Genomic DNA, 13,178 nt, shown 5'->3' with positions numbered 1-13,178 from the left:
GAAAGAATCGATTGAAGATTATGGGTTGCCTTATGCCAAATAAAAAACGACTTTTTGGACGGTGATTTGATTGTTTCATCTGTCCTCGACGGGGGTACACTTAACTTGAGGGTGCATATATAGTAAAATTTTAAACCTAATCACTGTTTTACCATTTTTAGGGGGTGCATTTGCACCCCCTAATCAATACATAGCTTCGCCCCTGCCTAGCATCAATCGTTATGGACCAACTTCGTTTGGCTGATAAAGCTATGACAGAAAGTACTGTTAGCTGAGAGAAAAACACTCTCAAACAGCTTTTGAACCCACTTTGCCGCAGAGAGCTATCCTTTTCCTGGTGTAATGTACTATTTTTTTACCTTTTATGTGGGCTCACTTTGCTTTTGTCTGAACGAAGTTAGCATTGGTGAAGTGGTTAGAGGGAGTAATGCGTGAGGCTGAGCTTACAGGTTTGAATATATTGAAACGTTTATGATGGAATAACTAAAATAAAGTGTTTGTGTGTGTATTTGTAGTTCCAAATATTCACTTCAAGATTTTACATGCATTTTGAAATTTGAAATGTATAATTCTCATTTTTCAATTGTCCTCGAATGTCGGCACACACCAAGTTGTTCTCATCAAGGCTTTTAATTTCGGTATCGCAAAAAATTCGGCCATCACCGAATTACCGAATTTCGCGAAATTCGACCGAAATTTCGTCAAAATTTTTTTAGAGACTAACACATGAAGTATGTTTTTCTTTTAAAAAAATTAGATCTAAACAAGTATCAATATGATTTATGATTACAAATCTATTGAATAGAAGAATATGCAATATAAACAATATAAAATATGAGTCTAAAGTTATATAGCACATGTATTAGTATATAATAAAATTTCAAAAAAAAAATCGGCCACCACCAAAATTACCAAAATTCGTGAAATTTCCCCGAAATTTTCAACCCTGGTTCTCATCGCTGTCTACCACTTTATATTTGACAGATTTTAAATCTAAAATCGTTTAGTCTTAATATTCTTTTTAAATTCTTTGATTTTAAAATTCAATTTTTTAATTTTTCCACTAAACTTGGATTGAAACACATGCCCACACGCTAAAGTAGCAGGTAATAAGTAGCAATCATGTGGTATATTTGTAATGAGGGGTGATCGATGCGTGGTTTTCAGGTAAAAGTTTGAATCCTAGAAAAAATAAATCTGCACACACGAAGTTAATGCGAAAAATCGATCACAGTGCTGAGTTGGTACGGTGGGCTTCTTCTATTAAGACTAATAAAGAAAAGTCTATTTTTTCAGGTATTTTTTTCATTTTCTAAAAATCATGAACAACACGGATCAGACTGTTCTTTGGGGCCACATCGTGTTCCTCGTGTCTAGGGGTTGTCTTGTCCCTTTCCCCGACTCATGTGGTTCTTCTAAAATAATTCAACTTAATTCGTGTGCCTCGTGTCTCTAGATAGATCACACAAATTTTTGTAGTATCTTATCATCACCGGACCAACTTCTTCATATATAAATTAGCAGGGACACATATCGGAGCAGTGTGTAATGCAATGGCCACCATGATCTCCTGCAAATTAGCAGTGCATCACCGTAACAGCAGCAGGAGCTACCACATTATTGCTGCCTCCGAATCGCAGTCGCTCAGGCGAAGAAGCATTTCATGGAGTTGTTGGCAGAAGCAGCAGTGGCGGCAGCAGACAAGGTTGCAATGCCGCCAACTGCAGCAGGATACCAACCCAAGAACAGAGCGAGATCTTGACGACGAGGGTGACAGACGTCTGAGGCAGAACGCCAGCACTTTCCACCCATCTATATGGGGAGATATCTTCCTCGGTTACTCCAACCCAGCAGCAGCTTCATCGCAACAGCAGGCCTGTTAATTTATTATTATTACTATTATTATATATATAATATAGAGATAAATGCAGTAGATATATACATTCACTTATGCGGGGGTTCCAGGTCGTTGCTTTTTGAAATTGTTTACCTTAGATTCATGTCTTTAATTTTTGTTTGATCCTTAGATCTGACGCATGTACTCAGTGCTCATGTGGCGTATAAATTGCATTTAACCTCTTCTTCTTTCTCCGTCTCCATCTCCCCAACCTCTTAGGCAGACACCATGCTCTAGGTCGCCGGTGCGCCCCCCGGCCCATCACTCTCTGGCCGATGCGCTCGTCAGTCCTATATATTCTACTGTTTGACGTCCATGCCCCCCACCGTAGTCTGGATCACGGTGGCACTCCATGCTCGCGCTTCTCCTCGCTCCTCCCTTCTTCTCCTACTCCCCTCTCCCCTAAGAAGTGGCGTGCAGGTTGGGTCAGTAACAGTGTATGACGCCGAAGCATTGCCGGTGAGTGGCGGCACGCGTGCAAGGTGTGGCCACTCTTCGCTGCACGAGCATTGCTAGCTAGGCGGCTAGAGTGAGCATATGGTACCAGTGAGTGAGCACGAGCACACAGGCCAGATAGTGCAGGAGGCATGAGCATATGGTGGCAGCGGTGGCCGCTCGGGAGGCCAGCGAGATGGAGAAATTGTAAGAAAAAAGGGGTTAAATGCAATTTAGACGCAACACTAGCATTAAGGCCAGTCTCAATGCATAGTTTCATGACACAGTTACCAAGACTATAAACTAGGTAACCGAGCCATATGAGTTTCATGGGGATGAAACTCCTCTCTCATCTGATGAAACTCCTTCATTTAATAACTCTGCCAAGTCAGCATTTTTGCTTATGTGGCACCTTATTTAATGTGCATGACACTCTCATGAAACATGCATTGAGACTGGCCTAAGTGTACATGCCACATGTTAGATCTAAAGATCAAATGATGACTTGTGGATGTACACTAAACTTAAAAAGTTTATAGACCCTGAGATTAATTTTAGAGTTGATGGACCTAACTGAAATATATACTAGATAAATTAATGGACCTCTGGTGAATTTAATTCCTATAACCTACTACCTCCATACTGGTAATTCAAGTCGTTTTTTATAATATTTAGGTCAAACATTGGAAATATAAATCATGAATAACCTTTCAGTTATCGAGTTTGGAAATGTGAACACCATATGAATAGATTTGCCTTAGAATGTACTTTCATAAAATATACACATCACTTTATTTCAACAAATATTTTTATAAAAATAAGAAGTCAAAGTTAAGTTTGTAGACCATATCGCTGTGTAAAACGACTTAAATTACCAGCAGCACAGAGGGAGCATGTAGTTAGCAATTTGAGGAAAATGATGTGGATGGATGCTTTGATTTTTCTAATGGAATAATTTTCAGCAGATTCAGATGACAGAACGAGCTGACGAACTCAGGGAAGAAGTGGCCGAAATGATAGCAAGTTCAACTACAACTGCTAGTAGGCTGCACCTTATCGATGCATTGGAGCGTCTATGCTTGGATCACCTGTTCGAAGATGAGATTAGTGCTGCACTTGCACAGATGGAGACCGCTGATGTCAGTGACTACGATCTTGGGACAGTAGCATTGTGGTTTTGTCTACTTCGGAAACATCGATACAGGGTCTCGTCAGGTAGTAATAGTAATGAAAATACACTGCATGCATGCATGCATGCAACGCGTTTCATGATCTGATGAGTTAATTAGCATCGTCATTAATCTAACTAGAAAAGTGGCTGGCCTGCGTAAATTACATGGCTAACGTGCTCTACATATAAACTTAGTCACTGCTTGACAAAAATGGTTTTCACCCGAGGCACGCTTTCACTAGCGGTTTTTGTAAAAACCGCTAGTGTCGATCACAAAAACTATTTTCACCAGAAGTTTGTATTCGTATTACGGATCATTGATGAAAATATGATAATCACCATTAGTGCCATTTTTGTACTAATGCCATGACCTTGACATGTGGAGTCGTAGTGTATATATCCTCTCTTATATATATGGTCCAACCTTATCAGTTCTTCTAATTCTCGAAACTCGAGCTGAAAAATCTGTGTCATATTACAGATGTATTTGTGAGGTTCAAAGATGAAAAAGGTGGTTTTCTAGTGGACAGTCCTCAAGACCTATTGAACCTTTACAATGCTGCGCATATGAGGACCCATGGAGAGGTAATACTTGAGAAAGCCATACTGTTCAGCCAAAGGCGTTTAGAAACAATGATACCCTACATGGAAGGGTCATTATTGGCACGTGAAATAAAATCTGCACTTGAGATCCCTCTCCCTAGAAGAGTTAGAATTTACGAGTTAAAGTACTACATCTCTACCTATGAGAAAGATGCCACAGTGCATGAGAAGGTGTGGCAACTTGCAAAGTTGAACTCAAATATAATGCAGCTGCATCACCAACATGAGCTGGGTATCATTACAAGGTGAAGTAACTCTTTTCATTACAAATTTATTGCCTATTTATATTTCCAGTTACAAATGAGTACTATTTCTGGTAATATTACCTCTAATAAGTTTATAGGTGGTGGAAGGATATAGATATTGAATCAAGGCTTCCATTTGCTCGAGATAGACTCGTGGAGTGCTATTTCTGGATACTAGGGGTATACTGTGAACCATGTTATTCACGAGGACGAATAATAATGACAATGATGACTGCCATTGCGACCCTTTTGGATGATATTTATGATTCCTATGCAACTCCAGATGAATGTGAATTATTTACCAAGTGCATTCAAAGGTCTGTATTGCTTCCTGCTTGAAAATATCTTTATCTTAGGTTCACTATAGTTCCTCTCTATCTTACTATGAAATTTTCATGAAGGATTAAGAAAAGTTTATGCTATTTTTTTCTAGCTATAAAGTTATATGTATGAGTTCAATTGAAAAAGGTGGTCAAAGTTCTTTATATACGGTGTTTCAAAAATAGAGTAATATTGTTTCTTCCTTTTTTTGCGGGAAGTATATATTGTTTCATTGAGGTGAACATAATACAAATAATTGTGCTCAGTCTTTTGTGGTTAATCTTTGGCTTAGTTCATACATGTGAGCATACATGGAAACTTTCATCTAGCTTGGGTGAGATCCAACAATAGGAGACAAAATCTGTATTTCAAAATTTTAATACTTCAAAATTGAGAACTTAAACAAAGTTCTTTGGCCCCTAAACTATCTGAAACCAAAAAAAGTGGAAGCTACTAATTTGTAGAAGGTGTCAAAATATACAACTTTGGTATAGACCTCACAAGTTTTCATGAATTCGCATGTCCAGCTGGGATTCAAAGGGGGCTCATGATCTTCCAGAGTGCATGAAATTTGCTTTGGAGAAGATATTCGATAGTTATGAAACCATTGAAAATATGCTTCACCAGGAGGAGAAATATCGCATGGCGTATCTAAGATACTTTGTAAGTTACCTTACTTATCTTGATGTTTCAACTTTTTGCTCGATTTGAATGATTATCTGGCAAACCATTAGGTGTATATGTATTTTTCTAGTAGCCTTGCAATGTAACTTGATGCTATCATCGCAAAAATGTTTATAAACACATACTCGATCTAGACTTTTGAAATGTGAAGAATGCATATATTCACTATCTTCGATTTACAGGTAAAAGACCTAGTTAGAAGCTACAGCAAGGAGGTAAAAATGCTTCAAGAAGGATATATTCCAAAGTCTGTTGAAGAACATCTTAAGGTTTCAGTCATAACTACCACATGCCCCTTTTTGTCATGTGCTTCCTTCGTTGGGATGCATGATATAGCAACAAAGGATTTCTTTGATTGGGTTTCCAGTGTACCTAAAATGGTACAGGAACTTTCCGTGATTCTTAGACTCGTAGATGACCTCGGGTCATATGAGGTAATGTCCCTCGATACTTAGCTTAAAGTGTATATGATACTCTTTGAAGCCTAATAGCAGGCCCGTAATTCCCATTTTTTCTTATGGAATTTGAGTCTGATACTTCTGACATAACATTGCTTTATAAGGGACTTCTCACAAGCTAATTAAATTACTTCAAAAGGTCTTTCTATAGGTCATGAAATAAGCTTTATACTGTACAAGTCGTGAGCACTACTACACAAACCATTTTGCAAGGCGATGTCCTTTTATTAACCAAACTATTTACAAAGTTCAACTGCCTTGGTTAATTTCTGGCGATTAATGGAGGTGGTCGTTTTATTTTCTTTACCGAGGCACCAAAAATGACCTAATCATAAAATTGATTTTTGGAGGCGGTCATTGTATTTAAGGATCCAAAAACGAATTTACGGAGGTGATCATTTTAAAAACAACCACCTACAAATTAAAAAGGGTCTATGAGCCGGTTGTCCTAACATGCCACCTACATGAATCTATTTTCAGAGGTAGGCATAGCCCGCCTCCAAAAATATATGAGGCCCAACTAAAGCCCATATCTTATTTTTTATTGGGCTTATATAAATAGGACGAGTTAGGGTTTCCTAGAAAATACCCTCTCTCTATCAGCTCCTCCCTCCCCTTGCATGGTGCACCTCCTCTCCACAACGCAGCAGCGCCCCTCCCTCCCTTCCCTGCGTGGCAGCCCTCTCTCCCTCCCTTCCTTGTGTTGCGCCCCTCTCTCTCCATGTGCGGCGGCCTCTCTGTCAATGGCTTCCTCTCTCGATGGTGGATACCGACATCAAAGGCCTCTCGTGGCCCTGCAACGGTGGTCCGTGCACCCCTTTCCCCCATGTGACGGCCACTCTCTCACGGTCTCCCTCCCTTGGTGGTGGCTCCCAACGGCATCTAGAACGCGTCCTGGTGGCTAGTGGTCTCCTCCGGCATGGAGAAACTGGATCCGGCAAGCATGGTCGAGACAATGCTCCTCCTCCACATCTGCTTTAGCTCCAGCATTGGAAGGATGGATTTGGTGGCAGGGAGGCAGGATCGAGCGAGTGGCAGCATCAACGACGCGTGCTCGTTGGGTCCATGTGTGGGCTCTTGGGCTTATCCCTAGGTTTTCTTTTTCTTGTTTTTTTATTTAATTTACCATAGCAGGCATTTGAACTGCCATGGGAAATATTGATTTACCACGACTTTTGGACCGAGGCGGTTGTGATGCCCACCTTGGTTATACCATTTTGCTCGCCACCAAAAAAGTTTCTATAGTAGTGCAGCCAGAAAACCAAGTGAAATGCCCATTACATTGGTAGTTTATCAACAGCCTGGTGCCATGGTTATGTCACCTGCCTGTGGGAAATACATGGAACCATATGGTTCCAAATAGAAAAAAACAATATTCGATCATCGAGAAACTCTTCATTGGTGGTCATCCTCTTAAGTACTAAAAATAAATATATTGGGCAATTTAATGGGTGAAACATGTCAAGTACTCAATTGAAGTAATATTGGCCACAAACTTTAACAAATCTGATGTCTTTTATTGATGGCCTCCAACCAGAGCAAGGATGAGTCCTAGCTATAATCGGAAATTATAAGAAGCAAAATGGAAAAGGTCTACATAACCCCCTGAAGTATACACAATGGACAACTTCGTCGCCCGAACTATAAAACCAGATTTTCTATCCCCTGAACATTCCAAAACCTGTCAAATAATGCCCTCAAGTGGTTTTGGACAGGGGTTTTGCTACAGAGATAGTAGTTTTGTCTTTTTCTTTTTATTTATTTATTTATGCTAAATCTTTAAAAAAATCATACTAAATCACAGAAAAACCATAACTTAGAAAATCTAATTTTATTGAATTCCACATGAGTAGATCTACACAGTGAACATATAATATGATATGCTTTAGTACAAAATTTTTGTTGTAGCTTTAGACCTATGAATTATTCCAATTAACTAAGCATAGATCTAAAGTTGCAATACAAACGTTGTTACTAAAGCGTATCATATTATATATTCACTATGTTGATCTACTTATGAAGAGTCTAATAAAATTAGATTTTGTATTTTATGATTTTTCTGTGATTTACTATGATTTTTCAAATATTTATTGAAAATAAAAAAAGAAAAAAACAAAACCAACTGAGAGGGATATATGACCAATTTTGGAAAGTTCAGGAGGTAGAAAATCCGGTTTTATAGTACAGTGGGTGAAGTAGTCCACCCTGTATAGTTGAGGGAGTTATATTTATGTAGACTTTTCCTGAAACAAAATCCAAGCTATTGAGCCATAAATTTAGAAGCAAACTCTAAAATCATAATCACTAGAAATGTGTGCGGCGTTGCCGCTTTATGGCTAGTGGTTAGCTATGCGTCGTACGTGTGTCTATGTGTTTTTGTTTTTTCTTTGTATGGCGTATACTTTAAGTGTATTCATTTTGTTTGTTTACATGCGTGATATGATGTACTCATATATGCGAGTGTACGGAATGTCATATATATGGTGATGTATTTGGCTTCTTATATGTATGTTAGCGATTATTTGTTTTGGATTATTTTGTATTACAAGTCAGTATAAAATTAAAGGATTAGGAAACGAATATTATGAAAAAATGTTTGAATTGATTTAGAGTTAAGGTGGGGAGAATTAGAAAGCGAAGATTGTGGAAAAGGGTATGAATTTATTTAAAGTTAATTTTGGGGAGATATTTTTAGTTCATATGCGACATGAGCAAAAAATTAATCACTGACATAAAATTATAGATGTATATATCTATCAAATAAAATACACTAAACCATATGATATTTTCACTTAAATGCATAGATCTAGTCATAAGGAACTCAATAAAATTAGTTTGGTATTTTTCTGATTTTTCTATAATTTTTAACGAATTTTTGAAGATCTCTATTTTGAAAAGAAAAGATTAAAAATTAATTGAAAACAAAAATAGCATAGGGCCGACGGCCCACTTTAGGCCCAACAAGCTTGAGGCCGGCCCAGGGTGGAGGCAGGCAGATACGGACTGATATTTAATTTCAGTAAAGTTCGAGGACTATTTTGAATAAAAAACCTGAGAGTGTGTTGGACAGCGGGTTATATTTCAATAAAGTGCGTGGGCTTTTTTGCAAAATGGCAGAGAATGGCTTGCCGGGAATTGTGGGCGACGTGGCCACGCTCCCTAGGCCTCTTTTGGTGCAAGAATCGTCTTAAGGAGATTACCTTCTAGAGCCACCTTCTTCAAGGAGGTTAAGATCATCCCTATATATTTTGGGAATCTTTAGCCCCCCAAAAGCTCCCGGACTAGAATGCTATACCACAGGGAAGAAGATATATAGTTTTGCATTTCCAATTATAGGTGCTTAAGCGCACAACTACTGAAAATGCATCTACAGTGGTGCCTAAGATATGCCTACCACTAGTGAAAATGGCCATATTTCCACCGTGGTTGTCATAAGAAACATTGGTGAAAATTAAATGCTACTCCTTCCATTCCAAACTATGTCATTCTAACTTTTTTGAGAGTTAAATCATCTCAAGTTTGACCAAAATTATAGAGAATTACAAAGATTTATCACCTCAGATAGATATACTATGAAAATATAACTAATGGAGAATCTAATAATAGTTATTTGGTATCATAAATGTTATTACTTTATTATATAAATTTGGTAAAACTTGAGATGCTTAGACACTCAAGAAAGTTTGAATGACTTATAACTTAAAATGGAGGGAGTTTTGCTCCCCTATTGCTTACACTGACCAGTATATACAAGAAATAGGGACACTTCCAAGCTCTGCTATGTTAACGGACTCTGGAAGGCTATGTTCCACGATAGTTTTTGGCCATGGTTCACTCTGGTTTATTGCATTGGCAGCAATATTTTCTAACCCAGCCTCAGTACTGTTGTAAACCGATGATGCATATCTAAAATGTCATTTTTAGTAGTATTAGGATATTGCTTGACATGAGTTGGCATTTTTCATACTAATATATTATATTTGGATATTTAACTTCATGCAGCGAGAGCAACTGATCCCTCATGTTGCATCGACAATCAATAGCTACATGAAGGAGCATAATGTCTCCATTGAAGTTGCACGTGGGCAGATACAAGTACTCAAAGAGAAATCATGGAAAGATTTTAACAGCGAGTGGCTCAACCCTGACAATGATGCCTATCCAAAGCAGCTACTGGAGAGGATATTCAACTTCACGCGGACAATGGAATTCATTTACAAGCAAGGAGATAACTTCACAAATTGCCACAATCTAAAGGATACCATCCATTCGTTGTTGTTGGCTGAACCATTTATGATCCCCATTTAGCACTATGTGTTGTTGTAACAACTGAATCATAACATCTAATTTATATGTATAATGTTGGATTACCTTATCCTCCTCGACCCTTGTGTCTAGACTGAAGACTACAATGGCTTGTTGTAACATAAGCTCACACACACAAGCAACAACCTTCTAAAATAGGAGAAATCAACTTATAAACGTTCTATATATTAAAGATGTTTCTTGTGTTATTAAATATAAGAATATAAGAACTCATATCAAGTCAGGGACTTGAACCCATATGAACCAAGTTGCACCACAAAGGATCCCAAACCGATTGATCTATCCTTAGTGCAATATTAAATAATGGAGTTATATAACGACCGATGGTTTGTGTTTGCTTGCATGTTCATGAGTTTATATTTCATTATTTACATTTTTTTTGATATAAAACCATTTGTCATGTCATATACAGAGAACAAATTGTGAAATTTTAGGTGGTGGCTTGGTTGTTATCTATAAACTATTACTTTTAGACATATAACTATATAAATCATAGTGATCAAGCATGAATTTGATGCATGTAATAAATTTTATTGCTCGCGTATGTTGTTCACACTTTTGTTGTGTACTAGTGCTAGCGGTTAATATATTAATGAAATAAAAATATCAAAATAGAGGAAGAATAAAAATATTTCATAATAGACCAAACCACCCTCTTATATCTTCATATCCTTTCTCATGTGATGCCATCTTCTCTCATCAATCCTTTAGATTTTAATTTCTACATGCAAACATGCTCATGTGTTTGCTACTACACTAAGGATTTGTAGGGATTGTTGGGCAATGGTCTGTAGAGGCGGTTTTGCCAGACTCCACTACCACACTGTCTATGCAAATCAAGGGTTTACAGGGGTGGTTGTAACATCAGCCGCCCCTATAATTTCTATTTGTAGGGGTGCCGCTATAACATATTTTCTGAAAAAAATTTAAATTCAAATATGACCAGAACATATATGCATATATAATTCAAATTATATCGTTTGCATGGGTTTGCTTTTCTCTTACTAATATATTAGAATATTTAACTTCATGCAGCGAGAGCGATTGATCCCTCATGTTGCTTCCACAATCGATAGCTACATGAAGGAGCGCAGGGAAGTTGCGCGTGAGCAGATACACGTACTCAAAGAGGAATTATGAAAAGATTTTAATAGTGAGTGGCTCAACCCAGACAATAATGCATATCCAAAGCAGCTACTGGAGCGGATATTCGGCTTGACAAGGACAATGGAATTCATGTACAACCAAGGGGAAAATTTCACAAAACTGCCACAACTTACTGGCCGAACCATTTACTATTTCTATATTTAGCACTATGTGTTGCTCTAATCAATAAACTGTTATTGTCTACTACGACTACTCCGTCCCATAAAAAGAGTCGCTATGGGACTTGGTTAAACTTTCTTAAGTTTGTATATAATTAATAGTGAATGCTTGGGTAATTAGAAACATATATGGGCTTTCTTTGTAACATAATATATGCAGAAATACGTAATTTATATTTAAAAAGTGGTTATGTAGATTATCAATTATAGTAGCGAATGTGTGTGATTTAGATACAAATTTAGGAGATTACTTTATATTATCTTTCATAATGCATAGTTGGATAATTCACATGCAAAATTAGCGGTCACTAGATGTTGGTGTTATTTTCATAATGACAGAGAGGTAGGTGATTGTTATAAATTGAAATAGATCCAATATGATGGCTATCATTATTAGACGACGCTGCCAAATTGATGGCTAGATGTTTTATTAGAATTTATTAAAAAAATCGTAGCATGTCTCATGGCTGTATTAGGGCTTCGGACTAGATTTCTGTGAAAATTTCGGGAGTTTATTGTTTTTCTAGCATGTGTCATGGATATATTACGATATTCTAATAGGACCTGATCTAATTAGTAATAGTATAAGAGAATATTGACTGCATATAATGAGCTGTGACCGGATTATTAATTAAATTATGTAAAATCCTCAGCACCATTATTAATCACTTTTATCTCTTGGTGGTAGAAAAGTGAACCCATCTCAAATTATTCGGCACGGCATGCACATGTATGCTCGTGTGCAACTCAGATCTCACGCTACGCAGACGTACGATAAAACCAGCTGTCGCATGCCATGTATATATATCGTCCATGCTGTATATTGTCCTAGCATGCTTGAAATATGCACGATGCATGCGCTTCTTGTGCGGAAAAGTGAAGGGTTGGAGAGGCGTCGTAGTCTCCCCTCTCCCGCAAATAAAGGACGACGTAGGGACGGTCCCTAAATACCCCCACCTACAATCTATATTGGTTGTCCTTATTTATGTAATCTAATAAGTATATATGTTTGTATGCATACAAAAACCGCTTAGACCATCTAAGTTAAACCGTTTAATCGCTAAACAAACCATCCAGCCACACTGCTTGGCATATCTAAGGAAAAAACCAGCGCGCGGTAAATATGGTCTTCAGAGTTTTTTTATATATACGAATAGTCTCCGGAGTTAGGCCACTGCCTAGCTTATATATACGAATAGTCTCCGTGAGGAGATGGAGGAATACGAGATACGAGACAACCAACAGCGGCAGGAGGACGAGGTTCAGTAATTCATCAGTATACTTATTAATCATCAGATTGGAATTGGACGAGGTTCAGTATACTTATTAGTCATCAGATTGGAATTTTTGGGACGGAATCCATGATCGTGATGTGTGCTATGATGCTTGTTCTAATTTAGTTGATCAGTTTGCAGGATGGTAATGATGAGATGGTTTTGTGTCGCAGGGTTTATAACTCTTTGGGTTTGGGATGCTGCTGGGACATGTAGAATTTAATTTACATAAGAAACAAAAAACGACCAGATAAAAAGGCATTTGATCATGACATGGAGCAAGGCTGCAAGGCTGTTTACTTACTAATATTAATACTGATTTTGCTCTTTGTCTAAGAAAAAAATTGGCTTGTTGGGACTCCAATTCTGATATATGTTGCAGTGCTTCAAAATCTCACGGAGTTGATCATACTACAGAGCCAAACTTTCTTTAGATCAC

At 37.7% G+C, this 13,178-nt stretch overlaps 1 protein-coding gene across 2 annotated transcripts; it reads left to right on the top strand.

The window, feature by feature from the left end:
* On the top strand, positions 1,550–10,189 carry LOC8067302 (beta-sesquiphellandrene synthase-like). 2 transcript variants are annotated; one of them, XM_021446951.1, is made up of 7 exons: positions 1,550–1,874; positions 3,298–3,547; positions 3,985–4,351; positions 4,450–4,668; positions 5,200–5,335; positions 5,539–5,790; positions 9,817–10,189. In XM_021446951.1, the coding sequence occupies exons 1-7, from the start codon at positions 1,554–1,556 to the stop codon at positions 10,120–10,122; spliced, it is 1,851 nt and encodes a 616-aa protein (XP_021302626.1). In that variant the 5' UTR covers positions 1,550–1,553; the 3' UTR covers positions 10,123–10,189. The 2 variants fall into 2 exon arrangements, with proteins under 2 accessions (XP_021302626.1, XP_021302627.1); XM_021446952.1 differs by having other exon boundaries at positions 3,304–3,547; positions 9,817–10,185.

Source organism: Sorghum bicolor, chromosome 9 (assembly GCF_000003195.3).
Source record: "Sorghum bicolor cultivar BTx623 chromosome 9, Sorghum_bicolor_NCBIv3, whole genome shotgun sequence".
NCBI lineage: Eukaryota > Viridiplantae > Streptophyta > Magnoliopsida > Poales > Poaceae > Sorghum > Sorghum bicolor.
Note: the sequence above shows the minus strand (reverse complement) of the source record. Positions and strands in the feature narration are given on the sequence as shown.